The sequence below is a fragment of the Rattus norvegicus genome, chromosome 7, assembly GCF_021556685.1.
Source record: "Rattus norvegicus strain SHRSP/BbbUtx chromosome 7, alternate assembly SHRSP_T2T, whole genome shotgun sequence".
In the NCBI taxonomy this organism is placed as follows: Eukaryota; Metazoa; Chordata; class Mammalia; order Rodentia; family Muridae; genus Rattus; species Rattus norvegicus.
This window is the reverse complement of record NC_141540.1, coordinates 57,176,897-57,202,500: the sequence shown is the minus strand read 5'-3', so window position 1 is coordinate 57,202,500 and position 25,604 is coordinate 57,176,897. Positions and strand designations below refer to the sequence as shown.

Here is a 25,604-nt window from a genome sequence, read left to right as displayed (position 1 = left end):
TGTGCTGTCACTTTAAGTTTTTGATCTTGGCCATTCTGGTTTGTGTAAGGTGGGAATCTCAGGGTTGTTTTGATTTGCATTTCTTTGATAACTAAGGATGTTGAGCATTTCTTTAAGTGTTTCTTGGCCATTTGAGTTTCCCCTGTTTAGCTCTGTACCCGATTTTTTAATTGGGTTATTTGGTTTGCTGGAGTCTAACTTCTTGAGTTCTTTACATATTTTGGATATCAGCCCTAGGAACCCCTAGTCAAGAGATAAGGACACCAACTTACCCAGGGAGAGGGAAGGAGAGGAGGAGGGGGAGGGGGGAGGGGGAGGGAGGGGGGGGAAAAACATGAGTTGCAAACCATATATGGAGAAATCCAGTGTGTAAGTTTCGTGACGTCATGTTTTGCTTTCAGGCTTCTCACTCTGAAGTAGGCTGTGCTTCGTAAAGCTGGCCATAAAAAAAAAAAAAAATCCAGTGAACTGAAGATGGGGCTCAGGAGCAGAGCACTTGTCTAGCATAAACAACCCTGGGTTCATTCAAGCTCCAACATGGAAACTGTCTGCAGACTGAGCGAACCAAGCATTCTATCAGAACCCTGAGGCCCTGGATTCTAGGTCCAGCAGCAGCCAGAGGGACCATGCAGGTCCTCCTCGCTGTGATGGTCTGGATGGCTTCTTCTGCGTCTGGTTTTTCATATACAGCAAGTACTTTGCCAAAAATAACAAACGAGGACTTCATCGAAGAATGCGTTGAAGTTCACAACCACTTTCGGTCAAAAGCGTATCCACCGGCCGGGAATATGTTGTACATGGTGAGTTCACTGGCAGGGCTTGGAACACATGTCAGTCGGAGGCAGCTCGCCTGCATTAATTTGGGTGTGGGTGCTGGGTAACCCTGAGTGGGGTTTTTCTTTCTTTTTTTTTTCTTTTTTCCTTTTTCTTCCTTGTAATGAATGTGTGCAGTAAATCAGCTTGTGAGCAAAGTCCATCGTGACCGCCCTCGACTGCCTTGAGCAATACCACAGACATGATTCAGTTCTTTCTGCACACTTCCTTTCCGCAGCCGTGAGCAGCAGACTACTCTGTTGTGGCGGGTTTTCCTATTAATGCTTGTGAGGTCTCTTTTTTGTGTCTTAAGGGTTTTTTTTTTTCTTTCATTATCTGCTGTGTAAAATTATGGTGTTTCGTTATGACAATTCTCGGTGTGCTTAGGTTATACTCCTCCCCGTCGTCCTCTTGGCCCTCATCCTCTGATCCCTCCCCCTTCCACATTTCTGTGGTCTTCGGTTGTTTTTCCTCTATACTTCACCTGTCAGAGGACATCTGCTTTGTGTTACTTAATGTGGCGATCCCCCAAGCCCATCAATTTTCCTGCAAATGTCATAATTTTGTTCTTGGTGACTCAACAATACCCCTCAGTATGTTTGTAGAAACGTATCTGTACATGTGATACTTTCCTTACCCTTTCATCGAGTTGGGAACCACTGGATGTAGTCCATAGCTTGGATGTTGTGAGTGGTGCTACAAAAACGTGGCTATGCAGGGATCTCCAGAGTGTGTTGACTTCATTCCTGTAGATATGTGCCCAAACGTGTTGTCGCTGAATCGTCATATGCTAGTCTTATTTTACAGTTTTTGGTGATACCAATTTCCATAGTGGCTGAGCTAATTTACATCCCTGTCAACAACATTTATGGGCTTTTTTCCCCTCGCCCACAAATCAGTGGACTGAGTAGTCGCATTTCCCTAATGGCTAAGGATGTTGAGCTGCGCTTCTCTGAAGGACTGTGTTCATCTATTGGTTGTTGGATTTTTCACTCTTCGGGTTTAATGCTTTGAGCTCTTCATAGATTGTAGGTATTAATCTGATGATGGGTGAGTGGCTACCATGCACTTTCTATTTTCTTCTTTTAGCCTTTTTCTTCTTTTTTTTCTTCTTTCTTCCTTTCATTTTTATTTAAACTTGATATGTAAATGAGGCTGGCCTGGGACTGAGATCTGCCTGACTCTATGGCCCCACCTTCAGTGTCATGGTTAAAGGCATGTAGCATCATGCCCAATTTTTCTTCCATTCTTTTGGCTATGCCCTCTCTCAGGTAATGTTTGTTTTCACTGTGTCCTTGAGTTTAGTCCATGCTGTCTCACTTGTCAGTACTTATGTATTTCCTGAGTCACAGAAGCCTTGTACAGAAAATTGTCTATCCTTTATATATTGGAATGTTAGCCAAAGTAACTGGGCAAAAGAGAGAGAAAAAAAATAAAAGCCACAAATAAAAAAAGAAGATGTAAAATTGAGAAATTAGGCCATGGCAGTTTCAGGTCTCATATTAATTAAGATTTGTAATACATTCTGATTTGTTTCTTCTACTGTAAGAACCTGTTTTGGTTTTTCTGGTTTGGTTTTTTTTTTTTGTTTTGTTTTGTTTTGTTTTTGTTTTTGTTTTTTTGTGCTTCTGGGTATATATATATCCAGTTTGCCCAGCACCATTGGCCTACTGTCCTCTTGCATTCATCTCCTTGTCTGTTTGATGTCAATACCATTCTGTCAATTTTGACTGGCACTCTTGATTTTGAAATCCAGATTGACAAGTCCTTTTGTGCTTCTGTGTAAATTTTCAGATTTTTTTTTCTATCTTTAAGAAGAAAGCCTTGGAAGCGTGGTGAGATCTGTAAAGCATCTTTCCTTTGAAAACACCTACCCAAATCCATGAGCATAAACAGCCTTCCCATCCTCTACAGTAGTTGGTCTCTGCCTAGTGCTGTGACCCCTTGGTACAGTTGGCCATGTTGCAGTGACCCTCAACCATGAAGTATTTCTGTTGCTTCTTCCCACCTATAATTTCGCTATTGCTATGAGCTTTAAGTCTGTTTTTGATGAGAGTTGCAACTCACAGGATGAGAACCACTGATCTAGTTCTCTCCAGCCTGTCTTTAGTGTTTCTTAGTTTTCCTTGCATAGGTCTTTTACTCCCTTAGTCAGATGTTTTCCTACATATTTTACCGTTGGAGAACTATCAGGATGGAATTACTCTGGAGGTTTGCTTTTTGGACCGTTCACCATTCCTTCATACAAAAGCTACCCATGTATCCCATGCTGATTTTTATTTTCTCTGCTACATCCCCGGACTTGTTTACTTCTTAGAGCTTTTGGTTATAAGACTGTGTCACCTGCAGACATGAATGCTTCTACTTCTCTCTGATTCTTATTCTCTTACCTGATCACTTATTTGGACTGACTGCTTTTGTGTTACGTTGACACAAGATCTAAGAGTCATCAGACAAGGAACCTCCGTTGAGAAAATGCCTTCATGGAATCAAGCTGTAAGGTGTTTCTCTCTATTAGTGATCTATGGGGGAGGGTTCCACCTATTTGCCATCCCCGGACTGGTGGTCCTGGATTCTATAAGAAAGCTGGCTTGTTCTATGAGCAAGCCATGGGAGGCAAGCTAGTAACAAGCATCCCTCGATGGGCTCTGCATCACCTCCAGGATTCTGCCCTGTTTGAGTTCCTGTCCTGTCTTCTTAGAACAGAGGTGTGGAAGTGTGAGCTAAATAAACCCCTTCCTCTCTTGCATTTTCTTCCTGGCATGTCTTTGGAGCAATAAAAACCTACGACAGCATTCTCAACCTAGTTAGCAGGTAGAGACTAGTAAGAACTGTGTTGCTTCGGGATTCTGCCTCATTTGTCACTTTGACTCTACTCTCGCAGGAACTGGAGCCTGGCCTTAAAGTAGTAACATACTTAAAGCTCATAGCAGTAGCAAAATTACAGGTGGGAAGAAGCAACAGAAATACTTCATGGTTGAGGGTCACTGCAACATAGCCAACTGTATTAAGGGGTCACAACACTAGGCAGTGGGGTTTCCACATCTGAGTTGAGTAGGCGAACAGCCTTGTGTTACTAGTCTTACGTTTTTTGAGTGAGAGATTTCTTTCTTGACTCCTGTATTGTTTTGATTATTTTTCAGTCTTGGGACCCAAAACTAGCCCAAATTGCAAAAGCGTGGGCACAGTCTTGTGTATTTCAACACAACCCACAGCTGCATTCGCGAATACACCCAAACTTTACTGGCCTGGGCGAAAACATTTGGCTTGGCTCTCTATCCCTCTTCTCAGTACGTGCGGCCATCCTCGCCTGGTTTGAAGAAAGCCAGTACTATGACTTCAGCACTGGGAAATGTAAAAAAGTCTGTGGGCATTACACTCAGGTAAGTACTTCCCGACAGCCTCCAGGAACGACCCATTTAAAGGTGGAGAGATCTGGACTTGGTGTTGAGAGAATATATCATGAGCCAGTAGGAGTATAATGAGAGGAAAACCTACGTGAAGACATTACGTTCGTGGATAATATCATATGCAATGGCCATCAGTCTAGGCAGTACAAGACACTCACGGGAGATGACATTGTGTTCCTTAAAGCCTTGCAATACAGCTGATAAATGGATTTGAAATGTCTTCTCCCTAGCTAAGTGGCTTTAGAGAAACATCATCATCTCTTTAACTGAGTTAGTTGATGTATGGATGTTAGGCCCTCTTCTACATGTTTCGTTAAGAAGTGAAAGAGGCTTTCCGCTTAGGAAAGTAAATGCCATATTCACTGACTAAATGGATGTCAGAGTTACTTTCTCCTAGACTTGGGAATCCATGGACATTCTCCCATAAGGAGCTCTCTCTTCTGTAGGGAAGACAGAACATGGTCGTCTACTGAAGAAGTCAGGACCACTAATTTCTTCTTCTTCTCATATCTCATATGAGAGATAGGATTTTGAAAATTAGTTGTTTCATGTGCCAAGGGTCAGCCTTCCTTTTTCCTAGATGAAAAGGGGGAGCTTACACATTGAAGGAAGCTTCTGCTGTCTCAAGTCTGTGTGACATGAACTTGAGTTCACCCCTCTTGTTCTGACTCCCTGGGATGATGGATATGAGCCTGTTAAAAAGTGAATTGTCTTCTGACTGCTACCTACTTTACATGTTCAGCTACTTAAACTCCAATTAGTGCACAGGCTCATCCATAGACCTTGCGCAACTTCTTTACCTGGTTTCTTTCTTTTCATTTGACAAACTCCATTTTCAAGAACTAACTCCTCTAACTACACCTCTTATTGTGTGGAACACAGTGTGAGCCCTCGCCAGATAGTTTCTCTGTCATCTTTGCTCCTAGGACTTCCATCGACTTCTCTTAATTGCACTAGCCATAAACACACACACACACACACACACACACACACACACACACACACACACACACACACACACGTGTCTCCCCAAATCAGGGAGAGCTCTCCTGAAAGCCAGAAACCATCCACAGGTGCACACTGCTCTCCCTGCCTTGCTCCTTCTTCTCCTTCCTCCCACTTCTGAGGTTGTAAAGCATTGTCATATAGGCGAGCGAATATGGCAGAGTGAGATATGCAGGGTCTGGACCAACACTTGTCGGTAGCCACTTTACAAAGAGTGGAGTCCTGGAATCTAGCTTTGTAATTGATGTAATTGATGTTAGAAGATAAATGCTTGTCTAAAATTCCTGTTTCATACTTCGTGGGGTGGTGTGGGGTTCAGACTACTCAAGTCATTTTCATGTTCCTACTGGGAAGTTACCTAAAGTAGGAATTGAAACTTGTACTTCCCCTCCTCTTTTGAAAATCAACTTGTTTACATATGCTGCCCAATGATAACGGGAACAGAGCATAAATTCAAATTGATTATGAGACTAGTATAGTGATGACATACTAATTCAACATTTTAGCTTTATGTTCATTGGAGATGGACTAGCGAGTTTTTCATTAAAAGATTCACTGGTAGGCAAGTTCCAGACTGCATTTATGGACTAGGGCTACACAATCTGAGTTCATATTCCTGCCCTGACCCCGTGAGCCTGACTTTGCTTCTTTTACTAGTAAGTATAGATAACAATAGGTCTAATGGGATGGCCTCACATTCAGTAGGTAGTCCAAGTAGGCCCACAGAGAGCTTCCTGTTTCATCTTCCGGAATGCTGGGATTACAGGTGTGAGATACCATATCCAGCTAAGCCCAACTTTGAAAACAATTTTCAAGGTCTCTCAAAGGCCTGGAACATGTTAGAAAGCGGGGGAATGGTTTCCTCAGGTAGTGGGGTCCAGACAAAGGAAGATAGATAGATAGGTCATGAGGTTTTTCACTTAAAAGGGATGTTGGGATTTATCCCCTTTTCTGTCTGGTTTCCTGGCCACCAGGAGGTATGACTAGTTTCCAGACCCTCATCACAGATCCAAAGGCAATGATAACTGACCATTCAGGACCCAGAACATGCCTTTCCACTGATATTTTGTCACAGTGACTAACAGCTAATATACCAACTACTAGCAATCAGACATTTCCACCTGCCTGCCCTCAGGGACATACCAGTATCTTTATGTCACCATTTGTCCCCAACAGATGCAACAGGTGTGACACATAAGACCTCTGCCCTATATGGTCTTTATTTAACCTTGTGACTTCAAAATTTGTATCTCTGTTTTCCCATCCTCATAACTGCAGGTAGTTAGGCCTAGGACCTAGCCCAGTCTTTACTGGGATATTTAACAGGCAGCTCAAAAGGAACATGCTTCAAACAGAACCCTGTGCCCAAGTTCCTACCCACCTTACTTGTTCCCTGGTTTTCTGTTAAAAAAAAAAAAAAGATAGACAGACAGATAAATAGATAGATAATAGGTCTAGGTCCCAAGCCGATCGATAGATAGATAGATAGATAGATAGATAGATAGATAGATAGATAGATAGATAGATAGATAGATAGAAAGAACCTGGGTCCTAAGCCCAAGTGCTCCCCGCCACACACTCAGAATAAAATCCAATGTTCTCAGCTAGTCTTGTGAACTCCATCAGCTTCTAGGAATTCTATCACCCAAGAGTGAGTTACCACATTTTCATTCCTATACTGCCCAAATAAACCTCCAGAATTGCCTCCTCCTTCCTCTGGTCGTCTCAGTCCATCTATTCCATAAGTGCCAAGTGGACTCAGAAAGAGAAATATTTTTCTTACCTACCAGAACTCCTTCAGTCCGCTCCCTTTGATCTCATCTGTGACTGTCCCCCCATCAGATTAGGCCTCCACTCGCCCTTTTTTTTTTCTGTCACCCTAACATGCCAAGCGACTTTTACTCCATCAGCCTTCATCCCTGAGAATGGATGGCGTCCACTGTCAAAGCCTTCCCTTTTGCCTACATCATCACTCACATCTCGGTTCAAAGGTCATTCCAGAGACGTCTTCCTCAAAACCCTTTGAATCTTGGCTGCTTTCCTCCCTTCAGACACTCCTTCAAGTTATGTCTTATCTTGTTGCAGCAGCTTTCTGTAGGAAGCCCCGCTTAGAGTGAGCACTGGAGAAAACAGAATTGCTAAGCACATGGGTTTGTTTTCTTCCATGGAAGGAAGGATGATGATGCCCGGTCACCTGGAATGCTGGAGTCAGGGTGGCCAGATAATCCAGAGAGCATTCTATTAGGAGCCAGTCTCCACTTGAATTGTCCCTGAATCCTAAGAATTGTCTAGGCTGACCTCTGGGCTTTTTCCTTATAAAAGAGACCCCATGTACCCTGCCATCCTCCAGCGACAGAATACATCCTTACGCTTATGACAAATCCTTCCTCTGCACTAGGCCCTAGCCCTGAACACGGTTTATCAGCCAACAGAGCTCACTCTTATTGTAAAGGTCAAAGGGGCTTTGCTACATTGCAAGGGAATTTGATGCAGCCACCCTGAAGCTTTGTTAGAAGATCCCTTGGAGACCTTTCCCCCCAGTTTGACTGTGCTGAAATGTGTAAGAGAATTAAACCCCAGGATCAGGCTCTGGAAGATTTCATCCAGCCTGACTGACCAAGTCCGGCTCTTCCTAGTTTTCATTGTCACCTCTTTGTGGTTCATTTCCTGGCTTGCAGTGACAGCTGCAGGGACCCTGTGACAGCTTTCCAGCTGTGCATAAACATAACCTTGTCACTCACGTACATGTTTATTTTACACATGAACCCATGCACCCTGTGCTGAGATTAGAACTCAGGACTTGTTCCAGCTGAGTTCTGAGTGTTTAAGCTTTCCTTAGTAGACTCTCTAGGTATTCCTTAGCACAGATCTGAAAGCGTGATCATAACCAAATGTTTACTTAGTCATTTCATGGTAAGAAGTCTTCTTGTACTTTCAGATTGTTTGGGCAGATAGTTACAAGATTGGCTGTGCAGTGCAACTCTGCCCCAGAGGAGCAAATTTTATTTGCAACTATGGACCAGCGTAAGTGCCTGAATTCTAAAAATATGTTAATGTAGGTATTCATCTTTAATATAGAAAAATCTAGGACAAGTATAAAGAAAAAAAATCTCAAGGCCTCTAAATCCTCCTGCCCAGAGACTCACTACATTAATATTGTGTGTGTGTGTGTGTGTTGATACACACATACATGTGCTTTAAAACACTACCATTCATCTTTAAAAGTCACAAGATTAAAATGCTTGCTGGCGATGTAAATTGATACATTAATTCAAGGAAAGAAAATTGACATTAACTTGTTTTGTTAAAAACCAGAGCCAACTTTTGCACACTTCGAAACAAAGAACCAAGGTGGAATTGCTCAGTTCACCCTAGCTGCTTCAGTTCTTGAGACAGTTGAATTTTTCAGATACAAACAGCTTAGCTTCCAGTGGTTATAAAAACAGTGGGTGATGCGGAGTCGTTCTGCGTGGGAACAGTCTGTGTTCCATGTGTTGGCTTATTTTCTGTTGATATTTTTATTCCTTCTGTACAGGGTGAATGTTATTTCAATTTCTCCTGTGTTTCCTGAGAGTTGCTTGTGTCCTGCTATGTGGTCAGATTTAGAGAAAGTACTATGGGCTGCTTGAGAAGTATGCTCTAGTGTCTGGATGTGACGTTCTAGAAACATGTTATAACCTATTGACTCCAGGGACCACAGAACAGAAGAGGGTGTAAGCTTTGAACCTAAGGATAGCCTAGTGTTCTTTAGGGACCACCACCTGAGGCCACCCCCTTGGGGACCTTTGCTCATATTCTGTCTTCCCTTTCCCAGGTTCCCAAACCTCCTATCCCCCAGGTTTCTAGAACAAATTCAAAACTATTCTGCTTGATTGTAGAAAATGATAAAGTCTTAAGGACCCACCCAAACAAATTCCAGGTCTTCCTAGTTTCACGTTTTCCCCAAAACGAATCTACCAATTTTAAGTGACATTTTCCCCACTTCTTTTAGTTTGGAACACACAATTAAAAAATAAGCTAATAGTGATTTAATCACAGCCATTCTCCATCTTAGGCTGTTTATGGAGTGCTGTGCTTTCTAACAATGAAAGACAGCATAACTATATTTCATTCCCAGCCCTACATGCACAGACATGTATGTCTGTATCTTCTAATCTCATTTGGTTTCACGTTAAGTTGCTTCAGAAAGTAGCTTTTCGGGGGTCAGGGCTGGGAACGTGGTACACTGATAGAGCATTTGCCTAGTACGGATGAAACTGAATTTCATCTCCAGTACAGCAAAAATGGTAAGTTATCCTCATTTTAGGTATAGAAAACAAGTCCAAACAAGTTAGAGATATCAATTACTGAGCTCTCTCTATCTTGTAGATATTTGACTATGTAATAGTTATCAGTTACTATCACATTTATATACAAATAAATGTTTTCTAATTTTCTTTGTCTTTTGGAGGACATTACCTCAGCCAAATGGTAAATCTAGTAAAAACTGTGATGGCCTGGTACACGGGAAATTCCAAGTGTAATAGCATTTCTAGGATAGGCAGTGTTTGGGTGGAAGTAATCACATGTGCTATGGGTTAAGTAGAACAGAGCCCAACACAAGACACTTCTAGATGTTTTTTCCTGCTTCACACATATCAACTGACATCTTTGGCAAATTATTAATCTCTAAGATCTTCGGTTTCCTTACCTGCTAAACAGAAACAAAAACAATTCAGTCTCAAGAGTCCTCATAAATGTGACGGTATAAATTATACAAAGTTCATAAACACAGGGTTCACACGACACAAGCCCTCCGAATACTAGAGCCTTCCACTTGCTCCAGCTCTGTGATTTTATTAGCATCCTGAATCTTCATCCATATCACCATTTGGATTTGGCCAGACATTCAGAGTAAAGTGCAATTGTGTTGGGGGCTCCCTCTAACGGTCTTCTGCTTTACAGAGGGAATTACCCAACGTGGCCATATAAGCAGGGAGCCACTTGCAGTGCTTGCCCAAAGGATGACAAGTGCCTGAACAATCTCTGCAGTAAGTAAGACCACAGTAAAGACTTCCAGAGAGTTAGGGGATAAGCATGCGCTTTGAGCTGGCCTTGGTAAGACGCAGAGACCAGCTCAACACACCAGGCATAGGGAAAGGATGCGCACGCACAAGTCTGGCGGATAGAGCTACAGACCTGGAGGCCTTGTATCTCTCCATGCTAGTAGGTAAGCCAGACGCTGGGCAAAGCTGGGGCTGCAGGAAAATGAGAGAAATCTGTGGCAAACACTGGAGAACTGGGGATCTTTGTTCAGTCGCTGATTCTAGAAAGCTGTAACAAACCAATAGTTTACTGTTCTCAGATCAAACATTTAGTTTAACAGATTGTCCTTTAAGACGTCTATTTCTCCACGGTGTGAAGGGAGGTGAAAGCTACTGCAATTATGCCAAGCCCATGGTTCTGTACTGTCACATCTGTCACAGACTGCCTCACAGCAGCAAGTTGATAAGCCAGATGCCTTGCTAAGACTCTGGGCCTGCTGGGATGGACGAGAAACTGCCGCCTCATCTGTCATAAATAGTACCCTTACACTTGGGGAGGAGCGTACAAACTAAAGGAAATACTTGTGTTATTTAAAACAAATATTTTAATCTTTAGCTTCAACCATGGCTCAAAATCAGATTCATCTAGTAGTTGTGGCATATTAAATGATTGTTCCATCCATTTCAGTAGTTATTTCTTTTGTACAAAAATTCACATATCAAGTTCATATAAACACTGAAAAAATACCATACTGACACAGCGGCAAAAACTGGACTGTATCTTGAAAATCATGGTACTTACTTAAAGCCAAATCAAGTTCTTGGTTATAAAGAAAAAATTAGAAACATGCTTCCCCCCTATACCTAACTTTTTCTTAATTCTGGTTTTACAGCTAACCCACAACGAGATCAGGTCTCACGTATGTATACAAACCTTAAGTCATTTTCATGGGGCACTATGTAGGCTGGGCGAGCACAGCACGAGAAACTGAGTACATTCTTGTTTGTTTCACAGGTCACTCTGCTGATTATCCAAAATATCTACGTAACAGATACACATCGCTCTATCTCATCGCTAAGTCAGTTCTCCTATTACTGTCTGTCATAATTACCATTTGGGTAAAGCACAAATATCCTAACTTAGTTCTTTTGGACTAATGCCCTGGTTAGGGGACAACTTATTCATATGTGGTGATTTTAAAATGTTTCAATAAAATCTTAGAAGAGTTAACTTGTCTTTCTGCATTGTGAATTCAGACTGACCAGGTTGCCACAGCTAGGCTTTCCAGTAAGTAACGTACTTGGAGTTCCAGATCTGCAGTACTCATTTTGATAATTTTAATTCCCCCCAAGAATACTTGCTGCTCTTCAACGCGCCAGTGTCTGACTTCCAGCACCCACGGTGTCTCACTACCACCTACAGCTCTAGCTCCAGAGGATTCTCTGCCCTCCTCTGGCCTCAGCGGGGTGGCCGACAGGCACGCACATGCTTACTCCAAGACTAGATACACTATCTGTCTTGCTGGGATCATTTCCTCAGTCAGAATAGAATAATAGCAACAGAGACATGGAGGCCTTGGATTTTCTGCTTGTGAGGTTTTCTTTTTAAATTCTGGAGTAAAATAACAAAATCGAGTGAAAATTTTCCTCAAAACCAAATCTTTTGGGTATGTTTACAAAGACCAGTCAATGGCAACAAACATTGATGAATAACAGTCTCATTACAAAAATCTGTACAATTTAAAACAACAGGTATTCCTAAAACATCTGGGCAAAGTGTGCCTGGGGCTGGTTGGGCACAATGAATGCACAGGCATCCTCCACCTATGTATTTACAAAGTGCACGTCCATGAGCAGAAGAAAACGGGTCAGGATTTTCTGAGTTTGACTCAGCTAAAGTCTTTGCATCTCAAAATCCTTTACGAAAGGAAACAGTAGAAAGTCCGAGTCTTCCCAATGTTACTTTTTTCTCTTCTGCTTCTTTTGGTCAACCTCCATCTTGAGCTTAACTTCCTCTGCTGTAAGAGCGCCCAGCTTCTTGGCCTTCGCCTTCTTAACCTTTTCCTTGATGGCAGCCACATCAATCTTCGTTTCAGTAGAAGCTGCAAAAGTTTAAAACAGATGCAAATTTCAGACTATATCTTTTAGAGGTCATCTATGAAATAGAATCTTGTCTAAGAATGATTGGTCAGGACAGACTAACTGAATTCAGTTAGTCAAACTTCATTCTTTTACATGTCACTTGATTTGTACTACAAATGATTTTATATTTGGAATTTAATCATTAAGAAGCCAATTTTTCCACACTGCCCGCAAAATAATTTAAAATTATATTTCATGAAAAATAATAGGTACAGATAGATCCCTTCTGGTTTCAGTAACTTTAACAAGGCTTATCAAATTAAGCTAGCAGTATTTTAACATGATTTTGTTAAAACTCTAATGTGACAGCATCTAGTGGTCTTAATAGGTCAAACTATTTAACCAGTATCAAAAGGCTGAACTAAATACAGAAAATTTTAAAAGGATGTAACTTTTTCTTACCATGAAAGAATTAAAACTTAAAATGTACCGTCCAAACAGGGCAGACCCTGGAGATACAGGCATTTTAAATTGTGTTTCCCACTCATCATGCTAAGGTTGACTTTGGAATTACTCTGACAAGTGCAACCAGAGTCAAAGAAAATGAAGAGGTCTGATCAGAATGAGGCCAGATGTGGTTAAGGTGACATGAAGTTTCTCCTCTTGGCACCTTATTATTAACACTTTGTTTTAAGATGATGAGAAGTGTGTGTAAACATAGAAATGTGTGGCAACAGTGTTTGGGTGTCTTCAGAGATTACATGCGGCTCCGGGGTTACATCTTTCCCAATAACAAATCTAACCCCAGCACAGGGCAGCCAACCTAAATTATAGAAACCTTGATGGTCACTTTTGCCTAGGCTTGTGAGCTAATGAAACCAGTTGTTTCTTAGAGGTTGATATGCACTCTGGGTTTGCTTATCATATACTACAGGTATCTTACCTTCCTTTGGCTTCACAGCCGGCTTTTCCTTAGGTGGAATAAATGCTTTGTTTCGTTCTTCCTGCCTCTTTGTAAGAGCTTCTGCTTGTTTAGCCTACATCAGTGAAAAACGCCTTAGTAAAACACAACTGTATAACAAACTGTGCTGGTGATGTTGTGTGTAATCTGAAAAATCTTTACCTTGATTGCTTCCATTTTCTGCCGCTTCTTCTGATTCGCCTTCAAAAAGTATTCCCCACTAGCCAGTTCTTTGTCAACCTATTAGAAAGAGTATCTACAGTTAGACCAGAAATAATGGACACAAGGGAATTTCCTAAGCAGTCAGTGTCCTTGGGGCCAGAAAGAGTGTGGCATCAATTCTATGATTACTGATCACATGAGAGGTTAATACAAACGTGGAGCTAGAACAGAAGGTGCTGCTTGTGAACCATATGGCTGATTCAGGTAGGACCAAAGGTTTGGGTGTCAGAAAAGTATGAAAAGGAATCAGATGAGTTTGGGAGAAATCTGAGCCTCCAAGAACGTGGTACTCATCTTAAAAAGGATAGAAGCTCTGGCACAAAAGAACGGTGAAAGGATCTAAGCCAGGTGTGGCTGTGCAGGCTTTGGATCCACACACCCAGGGAGGCTAATGCAGGAGGACGGAGCTCAAGGCCAGCCAGGGCTTAGACCCTGTCTCAAAAACAAAGAGAAGCAGGCAAGCCAAGAGGAAGAGGGGACCCAAACAAAGCCACTGTCTTAATTCTTGTACTTTCTTACTTCAAAGTTCCTTAAGGTCGGTATCATTACCTCACTTAGGCATGAGGACACTGACCCACTGACAGGTCAGATAAAATAACTTGTTTACAGTCTTGGAAAGGTGTGAGCACAAGGCAGTGGAGGCACCGCTGTTTCAAGAAACTCATAGGGCCTCTCCCTCCGAGCCAAAGTTACAGGTGCATAACCCTGTTTTGGGGTGAATGAGCATGAGAACACAGTATCAACGAGAGAGAGACTAAAGTACTATAATTACAAAGCCCACAACAGTGGCATAAGGAAACAAAACACACAAGCATCTTGGCTACTGAACAAGAGAAAATTCATCTACTCTACAGGGAGAGGGGTGAGAGGGAAATTGCCAGCAGACTTAGGGCAATCCTCACTACAACCCAGTAAGGTAAATAACCTGAAATCTGCACACTAGCCCAGCTCTAGCCAGGACCTGACATTATTGCAAGAGGCTACAGCCTTAGGGAAGGACTGATCCAGGGACCACAAACAATGCACATGTCTATGTCTGCCGACCCAGACTCCACCACACTGAGCTATCCGATGAACCTGACTTGGCCCAACACAGTACTGACCCATGCTTGCTGGGTGTCTTGTATTGTGAGGATGAGTGTTGGGACAGGGAACCACCCCCTTCAAAATGCTCGCCTTGTGGAAACCAAGGGGATCGTCAGAAATATGAATGTAAAGCAGTGTTAGGGCTGGAGGCAGGCACCTCAATGGCCCCAGCTCTCTAACCATAGAACAGAACAACCTATTGTATTCTGACAGGGCTACACAGAGGGACCCTAGGGCAGCTGTGGTTTGAGCATCACACCTTGAGCTATCCGTAGTGAAAAAGTCTAAAACTTTGCTGTACTCCAGCCTTGGGGACACAATGCCATCGAAGGATGATAGTTCTGCTTCTGTGCTGTCCCTCCCACCTGACTGCAGTAATCCTGTAAGGACTCAGTGTGAGTGTCACAAAGGGGTACTAAGCTTCCTCCCAGCTTTCCTGTGGAGCCTCTGGGCGAACACCACTGACTAGTCAGAAATAAAGACAGAAGAACCGTGGAGCAATGATCCAATACTCACCAAGAAAAGAGGTGAGACCCAAATAAAACTATTAGGCAAAGGAGGATATGAAAACCTGTATTAACTAAGTACAAAAATTCACTAGCAGTTAGTACACACCTACATGTCAATTACAAAACCTGAGGGGATGAAAAGACCTTCCCTGTTACTGGATTCAAGGAATTAATCTTGATGAATGCCCATGTCACCACAGCAACCTATGGAGTCAACGCAATTACTGCTCTTCACAGATGGGAAGAGGCAAGCCTAAAGTTCATATGGAGGCCCAGAAGACCTTTAGTCAAAGCAATCTTGGGGAAGGAGAAGACAGGCACCATTCCTGGTTTCAGGACGTAGCTCAGAGCTGTGGAATCTAAGCAGCGGGCTGGCAGCCCCCCTGCTGTAATGACGTCCTTTCCTCTCACTCTCCTTCCTTCCTTCCCAGCGTAGATGCCACTGCCTGGCATTCCCAGGGCTGTCTCACTTCCAACACCATTCTGACTAGTCCCCCTCCCCCAACCACCGGTCTTCAGGGTTTCCCTGAAAACTCCAAGCACAAGTCAGTGAGGGGTGGAAGACTGTGGCCAGAAAATAGTTTGTTTAAACCAGAAACGACATAGTAAAGACTGAATACTGTATGATACAGGCAAAGAAGGGAATAGTAAAACAAAATCCCAGATAGGTGTAGATCAAATTCAAGCATGAAGAAAGACGTTCCATGGGTTGGGGGAATGCGAGACAAGGAGGAAGAGTCTAAGGAATTCTTTCCTGATGACCTCAAATATTCCAGAGCCGTAGAATCTGGATCTGCCAGGTGTGGGAGGGAACAGAAAGGAACACAAAGGACTGCCACATATTTAGGCTGGCAGAAGTTGAAGACACAAACTTTTAGTAATTTAACCCAAAGGTACGACTTTTCCCCACTTTAATTTTTTGCCTAACTCCAATTTTTGAGTTTCCTGAGAGGGTGTGGCTAAAGAAAGTGTACATGAGAAAGAGAAGGGGGAGAAAGGGAAGGAAACCCTGGCCGTGAGAGTGGCGGAGAGGACCAGAAGCCAGCTGAGGAACAAGGACAACAAATGCATGTGTGAGTAAGACTTTAAAATGATAGAGTACACAGTCAAAAACTGTTAAACTCCTGGGTAGCTTTCAGCTCCAGAACCCTGGCTGCCTGACACCACCCCCAACACAGTTTACTCACTCTGGGATGCCCACTCCCACTGTGGGCTAGCAAGTTCTCATGTCCTAAACACACGCACATCCACAGCCAACCCAAACGCTCAGTACTGTTTCCAAAAACAGGACAAAGTCGTTTCGTCCACACCAGCACTGGCCACTGACCTGACTTTCGGGCTGTGGGGGAGGGAAAGGTGTGTACTCCTTCTTGACACTCTTCTTCTTCGGTTCCTTGCGCTTATTCACATTTTTGTGCTTGAACTGTGGCAAAAATCTTTCCCAACTTTGCGATCGTAACTCAGAATCTTTTGCCAACTCCCGTTTAATCATCAAGGTCTTTAGGCAAATACATATAAATAAAACTAAATTTTAAAATTCACACATTTGTTAACACATTGCTTCTAAAAAGTAAGGGACGAGCTCCTCGTGTATTCAGAATGAAAGCAATTGCAATTAATTAAACCTGCACAACTGGGCAAATATCGGAAACTCTAGAGTCTGGATCAAACGTAGATACGACATGAAAACAAAGTTCAGCTTTCCTGCCACCTTTCATTAAAATGCAACTTGGCAGCACGGACGGTCCATTCGTAATTAGCTGGTGCTTCCTGTGAGTAGGACACTTTCGGTATCAACTGCGGTATTCTAAGTCCCAGGAATTTAAATCAGTTTTACCCCAATCTTCCGGACTTTCCAACCTTTGAAATGTAAGTGCATTTCCCACAAGCACCCATCAGCAAATGGGTCACTGCACTATGGCTGCATTCCTGCCTAGTCAGTCTCTACAAGGTGCAAGCATTAAATCTCAAAGGCAGCTTTAATGCAACCTGAGAGTCCAGACTTTGAAACAGGCAGAATCCTACTGATACCACCTATAGTCAGTTCTGAGAGGCTTCTCTTCACTGTACTAGAATGCTACAATAACAGACAGTATTTCTTTTCATAGTTTTTTACAAGACAGATACAAGCACCAAAGGAGAGCTGGGGTAGAATCTGGTGGGACAATTTCTCCTCTCAATTCACCCAAAATACTTTTGCTCTAGCTCTCTGCATATTACATCTTCATACAATATTTAGTTTTCAGTTTGTGAAGTTGGAAGTCTGACAGTCACTAATAACGTATAAACAAGACTCACTTTAATGTTATAAATTGGATGGATATTCTTCATGGTATCAAGGACTACTTTTCGAACCTGAAATTTACAGAGAAAAATGAAGCAGTCACAAAGATTCCAACAAACTGGACAGAAGAGGATTAGGCTCCTGTAACATATCCCATGAATCAGAGACTGTGGCCACACTGAATTCACTTTCTTCTATTGTTCTCAGTGGCTTCTCCACCTTCTGTAACAGCAATCAGCTTTTTTAAACAAAGCATGCTTCATGACGATGGCCATAGAGTAAACAACTAACAAAATACCCAAGTCCTAGAGGTACTACTGACTTAGGGCGAGACAGCTGGGTTTAAGAGTCAAAAGAGGGTTCAAACCCTGGCACAGGGGCTACAGCTCAGTAGACGAGAGCTTGCCTACTGTGCACAAGACTTTGAGGTGGATTTCCAGCACTGCAAAAATAGTAATTGTTATAATAATAAATAGTAATTCTGGGACTATCACATCGTGTAAGAGTTGATTAATATTCCCATTTCAGTTGACATCTGTAAAATGGAGATAAAACTGTATCTCAATCTACCATAAGATTTGATATGTTATCTCTGCTCCATTAGAAAAGAGTAGGCAACCTATGAGTTAAAAGTCATCAGAATTACTTCTAATGGCATTCCAGGAGGGGCGCAAACTACAGCCTGCTTCAGCTCCATATGATAAGAACAGGACCTGACAGAGAGCTGTGTCCCACTGGCTTTCTCAAAACAGTTGGGAAGGCACAGAGATGTTTATACACACACTAGAATAAAAGATCCTGTAGCTTAAAGGGAAAGGTTTCAGAGTCTGACCTCTACTGGCTACATGTGTTACTACACTACCAGGGCCTCTGCTCAGTATCCCAATGCTGATGCTCTCAGGTGAGCTACTAGGATCTGAACTTAAGTCTAACGGTGGGAAGGGTGAGGGTGCACAGACCTAACTCAGACCTGCATGCCTCCACAGCTGTCAGAGGTTGCCCGAAGCACCTCACTTGACAGCCCTCAAGTAAATGACAAACTATTTACAAATTAGAAATCAAAGCACATTCTAAAGATATGAAATGATATAAGCCATTACTCAATGAAAAATTCTATGACAACCAAGTTACTTCATTTTTGTCTTGGTGGAAGCATCAGGTCAGAGCTCTCACCTCTTTCAGGCCACTGAAAGGTCCGATGGCCGACACGGTGTTCCCCTGAACCATAACGTAACAGTTTGTCAGGAGTTCCAAAGCCTGAATCAAAAGAGCAAATCCAAACTCAGTGTGCTCAAAGTCAACAACAGAGATGCTCGTGCCCCAGTGATGACAAATACCTTCAATGTCGATCCTTTGGGACCAATAAGCCGCTGTCTTCTTTTCACAAATCTCTCTTTATTTCTCACTAGAGAGCCGATTTTAATGATATCACATGCGACATCATCCTGAAGTATCCGTATTGCCTTTTAGGTGAAGGAAAAAACAAAGGATCAGCATTCTTCTTTTCTAAGCCCAGGCTGATAAAATACAAGCACGAACATGAACATCTGAGGGAGGGCAGATGGAAAGACACAGTATCACAGGCTGTGGAACAAGCTCCCACGTTTCCCTCAGGCCCTGCCCACCTTGTTTGTGTGAGCAGAGTCTCTCTCTCACTGGCCCAGAGCTCACCAAGTTAATCCCCCTGGCCCAGACACACCTGTTCAAAAGAGACGCTCCTTGCTAAGAGCTTTATTAGGTCTCGGGCCCTAATGATGATGTAAGGGTCAAAAGTCTTCTTTGTTGTACAAACAGTCATGCTACCTTCAATCAAGTCCAGCGTTGCTTTAACATGCTACAAAAAGAAGGAAAGAACACAAAATAGGTTCAGTTGTATGTAGATCATTATAGAGCTGATCCCAACCAAACCATGAGCCTCTGTGCCCGGAAGCTAACTACCAAAGCCTCTCAACTCCCTCCCTCAAATAAACTGGGTTGTTAAATACAAATGATGAATACTTCATTAATTTCACACTTGGCAGGATGCAAGAAAGTGAAGCAACTGTAACCCAAGACTGAGAAATGAATTTTCCTTTCTAATTTCTTTCTACCTGGTTAAGGGACTAAATACAAAACAAATTACCACAGGTTTACAAAGAAGCAATAATTAGCAAAAATGAGCTCTACTCTCAATAACAAGAATCACATGTTTAAAAAAATTCCCTTCTGTGTACACAGGAGCAAGTGAGGAGGGAAAGTGCACATTTATACGTATGCACACATAGAGGCCAGGGGTCAACTCCCGGTATCCCTCCCCAGGCACTGCCTGGAGCTCACCAAGAGTCTCGGGTCTTCTGCCTGCACGCTGGCCGCTTACACGGAGTCTGGGGATGCAACTCCAGTCCTGATGTGGCAGTACAAGCACTTTACCAACTGAGCGACCTCCACAGCCCCAAGGACTGGATTTTAACAGAACAAAGAAAAAAAATGCTCTTTTCTGACTCTTGACCCTTTCAGGAGAATCCTGCATTACAGCGAGCCGAGAACATTTCAGCACCAGCACTCTGGAGATTTGCCAGCAGGAAGCAAGCACAGCAAAGCTGGGTGCACGGGCACGTGTTTAAAATAAAGTCTGAAGCACGGCGTGCATGGCTCACTCAGCCAAGTACATGAGTATGCGATAACCCCTGCTTGCCGGAACAGGTAACTGTAGACAGCCTGAGGAACCTCTAAAATATTACGAGGATAGGCATTTCTCAAAATACTTTATATTGTGCACAAAATTAAAAAGAAATGAGCTCTAAGAATAAAGGTTACCTATATCCTTTTAAGTACTAAGGAACCAAATTAACCAGCTATGTTGGTGTTTCTGAAACCAAAATCCACCAGCGCACACACAAATTTCATTAAAAGCAAAGGCATAAGAAGAGCAAAATCTCAAAAGAATTGTTTAAAACCAGCATACATGTTCATTCAGGGCTTTCTGGACCAACGGCCAGCACTCCTTCAGGTAAGCCTCTCGGTATTTTGGGAACAAGGTTGCAAAGCTGCTTTCCTCCAAGAGTCCTCTGGGATTGTCCTCTTTGGAAAAAGCTGGTTCCTTCCAACCATCAGGTACAGTGAGGAGCTCTCCCTCATCTACAGAAGAAAGAATTTACACATCACATGTCAATGGCCTCCACACACACGGTGCACATTCTGTGCACATCTTCATAACATTTCCAATGTACTGTATCCGTTTCCCTGAGTTTTAAATTTTTCAGCATCAGGACCATGGCTCTATCATCATCATCATCACCATCACCATCACCACAACCACAACCACCATCACCACCATCACCACTATCACCATCATGCTGTAATAGGACCACCTGAATACACGGTGGTTGCCTAATCAGAACAGTTCTTTGAGAAAAAGGACACTTCCTTGTATCCACTGTAACTGGAATGCATTAGTAGATAACAATTACTAAGTCACCTTCACTGCACTATAATGTGGTTCAAACACCCTATTACCACCTTTATCCCTTATTATTAGTAACCTTTCTGACTTTTCCTGGTATAGAGACCCACCCCCACATGACTGTGTGTATGTGTAAAATTCTTAAAAGTGGATTCTGGTGTACCATGTCAATTAACAACCACTGTGATAGAATTTTAGGTTTTCTAAAGAGCTTTCTGCACACCTTTCAACAGTAAAAGAAAAGGCACTGTTTCTATTTCCACTTTATAGGAGAAAATATTAAAACCGAAAGGACTGATGTGCTAGAGGGACAGACACTGAAATGGCCTAGAATCCTGACAACTATATGAGATCACCTCTGGAGAGCCTGAGCCACTTCTCCAAACTCTCTGTCCCAGGTCTTTACAAATCCCTCAAATCCAATAGCTACACATTAACTAGACCCAAAGAGAAGCAACCATCCGTGATCTTGTAGCATCTGCACACCTATGGAAGTCTGTGGGGTATGCCATCTGGGGCTCCTTCCCAGAGATCTGTGCTTAAAGAATCTCATTCTGTCCTCGGTAAACCACTGAGGTCTGAAAGGCAAGGCCCTTGGCCCATGCTATCAGCCCCACTTAAGAAAATGTGCTTTTTACTTCCACTCACATCCACTCTGCGACTCCTGGTTCAAACTCCTGACAATGGGTCCTCATAAACCATTCATTCTTCAATACCTTCATTTTAAGAATGCAAACTAATATCCTATAAAAACCGGGAACATGAATTGTATTCTGAGTGTGTACTGATCCAAGTTAAACAGTGCTGTCAATCCGTAAAAGGGAAAGGAGACCCCTACAAAATCACTGAAACAGGCAAAAGAAATAAAAGCCACATTCACAACCCCGGAAGCACTAATAGCCCCAAAACATGTGAAGCTGTGCAACTCCATCAGCCACTGGTGAAACCCAATTATAAACACAATCAGATAAAATTTCTTATCTACCAAACTACCCATTTTCAAAAGTGAAATTAAAAAAATCACTGTAAATTTGGAACAATGAGAAATTTCATCTATTAGGGAGTTGCACTGGCCCAGCTTCCCCACCATGGTTGACTTTGCCCTCACACTGCGAACCTAAACAAACCTTTCCTAAAACAAAGACAAAAACCCGGCACAGCTCCTTCCAGTAGCATTAGCATAACTTGAAGATACCCTGCAATTCAGTGTCTAACCCTTTGTTCCTAAAGAAACGCTTGGGCATTACCAGAAGACATTCGCAAAGGTGCTTACAAGAGCAAGCTCAAGGCAGAGCTCAAATGTCCACCAACGGGGGAATTTAAATATTACACAGCATCACACCTACAAACATCACCTTGGTTAAATAACCAGAGAAGCTAAAAGACACAGCATGCATGGAAGCTCCTTTCGTTCTCCTGTGATTCAAAGGCAAAAATCGAAGCGTCACGTTAAAAATCATCACGGCGGTAGATAGGTAAATTCGATGAATTATTCGGGGTACCAGAAAAGACGCTATTATCTGTGATTGGCACATTGGAAACTTGTCAATTCCTCAAACGTTGGTTTGAGCTTTAACCGGCGTCTATTTTACGTACTTGCCGTACTTACCGTACTCAGTTTTTAAATGCAACAGTTACAAAAACATTTTCATATTGAAGGTAGATTAAAAACAAAACTATCACCATAATTCAAGAAAGCAACCAAACTAGGGCAGCAAAAATCAAACTACCGGTCAAAACTAAAGACTGAGCTGCGCCATCTAGCAATTTACTAATCAGATAAAAGTTCTGACAAAACTTCCCATTTACCTCCCTCCCCACCTTTCTCTGTCCGCCTCACTCACTCTTCACCCTCAACGCTCACCGCACAAGAGGATTATCTTGCCCACCTGATCCCGATCCGCATCCTCTCAACTTTCCCTCCCCATAGCTCAACAAAGTACGGCCGCGCCTTCCACAATTTCTGATTCCTGGTGCTTTTACCGGAGCCAGAAGGCACTTCAGCTACTCTTAACAGGGACAGTCCCTGGCAAAAACAGAGTTAGAACACGTGGCCGGCGCAGTCAACACCCCCCCTAGTCATCGGGAATTGCTCCTGCAGGCACTGAACAGTCTAAAGGAGGCTTAACCCAAGCGCGCAGCCAAAGAAGGAAAAGCGATGCTTCGAAGTCCCCCAGCTCCAGGTTTCGGTTCCCGCACTACCTCACCTTGGTTCTCACGCTTCTGTTTCTGCTGCCGAGAGTCACTTTTTCGAGCTTCTTTGGCAGGCGTGTCTACAGAAGTTGCCATCTTAAAATTGCTTCCGGTGCTACCGGAAGTGGAACTGTCCTTTAATCCCGCCGGCTACAGCGTCTCTAACGCAAAATGAGTTCCGCATGATCCGGACAAAATCTGCGCGGTCTCTACTCAGACCAACACGAAGCCAAAACAGTAGCGTGACACTTCCTTCCCAGGATGCATTGCAGCCTCGGCATTGCAAGCTGGGAATTGTAGTTTTCTTGTACCAAGCTCTAAATTGTAGCTGCTTGTAGCCCCATAGGAAAGAAAGGGAGAGAAGAGAAAGGGAGTGAAGGACAGGAGAGAGAAGAGAGGTTGGTGAGGGAAAGGGAAAGAAGATAGGGGAAATTATTAAAATTCCTATTTGAGGAGGATTAGAAATCTAATAAAAATGGTGAATTGTATCTAAAATTTACCCATACTTTGTTGCTACTCTTTAGCCTATTTGAAAACCTACCTTGAGTTTTGTACTTTAAATCTCTTAGCTTAGAAGACTTTTCCATTTTATTTTTATTTGTTTGTTTGCTTGTCTGTCTGTTTGTTTGTTTTGGTTTTATGACTCGAGGTCTCACTATGTATCGTTCCCTGGAACATGCTATGTAGAGCTGGCTGGCCTCAGAGTCATAATGATCTGCCTACCTATGACTCCAGAATTTGGGATTAAACGTGTGTACCACCACACCCATCTTCAACATTCAAATGTTCGTGGGTTTTTTTTTTTTGTGGGGATTAAGGGGAGCTGTTACCAAAACTTTATTGCTTATTATTCTTACATCATAACTTTAAAAGGCTTAGGGTGTAGTCATTAAAAACAAAAAAAGCACAAAAATATATTCAATAAATTAGACCCTAAGATGTGGAGAGATGTAACCTGGGTCTGGAAACATGTGAGGACCTCCCCTTCTGAGCCATGCTCTTCCCAACCTCCAGGAAGCATTTAATAAGCACGTGGGTCAATAGGCCAGATAAAGGAAAGAGAGAGGAGTACTCACATATACTTAGTAAAACTGAGACATCGAGAATAATATTTCAGGAGCTAAGATCAGTGGTTCTCAACCTGTGGGTTGTATGAATCCTTAGAGAGTCAAATGACCCTTTCACACGGGTCACCTAAGACCATCAGAAAACACAAATATAAACATTATAATTCATAACAGTAGCAAAGAATTATGAAGCAGCAACGAAAGAATGCTGTGGTTGGTGGGCACCACAAAACGCGGAACTATGATAAAGAGTCGCAGCATTAGGAGGGTTGATAACTTCTAGGTTCCACTATGTTTTAAACAAATTTTAAGGGAAATTCTCTTGTGTATAAACTGGTGCCTTATAATGGCAATCCCATTCGAGTGGCTTTAAGAGTCAAACATAGGGCTGGGGATTTAGCTCAGTGGTAGAGCGCTTACCTAGGAAGCGCAAGGCCCTGGGTTCGATCCCCAGCTCCGAAAAAAAAAAAAAAAAAAGAACCAAGAGTCAAACATAATTAGTATTATGTTTGAATGGTGCTGATCTTCGAGCTTCTTTCAAAGAGTGCTTTCCATATGTAGGTATGTGGGTCTGGGTTCATTTCAGTGGAAAGGGGCTGATGATCTTACAACTTGTTCCAAGTCCTTGTTTGTTTTTGCGTGTTTTTTTTTAATTGAAAGAATAATAGTATTTCAATAAATACTAAAAAGTCTTCTAAGGTCAACTTAGAGGATGGGAAATTCAACATTACTATCAGATTGGTAGCATCCACATGTTCTGAATAATTTCCATCTAGATTTTAATAAGTCTATTACTCATTGATCATAAAAACTTAAAAGATAAATGCCTATGGGTCTTTATTGAAATTTGTTATGATGTGTTGGGTTGATACACCTGGGAGGCTTTTTTTGTTTTAAGGGAGATAGAAGAGGAATGGATGTGGGGAAGAAGGGGGGAGTCTAGAAGGAGTGGAGGGTAGGGGAAACTGGTTGGAATATAATGTATGTAAACAATAAAAACAAAACAAAATAAAAATAAAAGGTAAAATGCTCTGCTGACCATGGTAGTCAACAGTCCCAGCACTTGAGATGTTGAGGCAGGAGGATTGCCTCAAGTCTGAGGCCAACCTGGTCTACATAGTGATCTTCAGACCAGTCTGTTTCAAAAACACCAAACAATCACTCAATCATAAGAAATCATTTAACAAAATTAAAGGGTATGAAATTTGAGAAAATATTTGCAACACACTGATTCGACTAATATTACTGCTTTGAAAAGGAATAAAACAGTATAGGCCAACAGAAAAATTATTAATAGGCAACTTAACTGGGCCAAAGTGCCCATATATTTAGTTATATACTGTTTTAGATGTTTCTATAAGGATATCTTTGGATGCGGTTTATTTAAAACTTGTGTGAGTAGGGCTCACACAAGTTGGAGAGTGAACAGAACAAGAAAACCAACTACTCCCCAACAAGAACAGATTCTGCAGCAATAAGCCTTAAAGTTTGAATTCCATGTGTCTT

At 42.4% G+C, this 25,604-nt stretch overlaps 2 protein-coding genes across 5 annotated transcripts; one reads left to right on the top strand and one right to left on the bottom strand.

Moving 5' to 3' along the window:
* Window positions 1-462: 462 nt before the first annotated feature.
* On the top strand, window positions 463-11,483 carry Glipr1 (GLI pathogenesis-related 1). Of its 4 annotated transcripts, NM_001011987.1 has the most exons (6): window positions 469-800; window positions 3,957-4,196; window positions 8,167-8,252; window positions 10,173-10,258; window positions 11,146-11,172; window positions 11,268-11,483. In NM_001011987.1, the coding sequence occupies exons 1-6, from the start codon at window positions 627-629 to the stop codon at window positions 11,408-11,410; spliced, it is 756 nt and encodes a 251-aa protein (NP_001011987.1). In that variant the 5' UTR covers window positions 469-626; the 3' UTR covers window positions 11,411-11,483. The 4 variants fall into 4 exon arrangements, 3 of the variants coding, with proteins under 3 accessions (XP_087412449.1, XP_087412448.1, NP_001011987.1); XM_087556323.1 differs by lacking the exon at window positions 10,173-10,258 and having other exon boundaries at window positions 463-800; XR_015623900.1 differs by lacking the exons at window positions 8,167-8,252; window positions 11,268-11,483 and having other exon boundaries at window positions 463-800; window positions 11,146-11,223.
* Window positions 11,484-11,833: 350 nt separating this feature from the next.
* Krr1 (KRR1 small subunit processome component) lies at window positions 11,834-23,270 on the bottom strand. The gene is given in 10 exon segments (NM_001108094.2): window positions 11,834-12,354; window positions 13,278-13,371; window positions 13,458-13,535; window positions 16,440-16,610; window positions 17,411-17,467; window positions 18,570-18,653; window positions 18,734-18,859; window positions 19,096-19,230; window positions 20,341-20,513; window positions 23,046-23,270. Coding segments are annotated over 10 exon segments (1,143 nt in total). The 5' UTR covers window positions 23,128-23,270; the 3' UTR covers window positions 11,834-12,211.
* Between the last annotated feature and the right edge of the window lie 2,334 nt (window positions 23,271-25,604).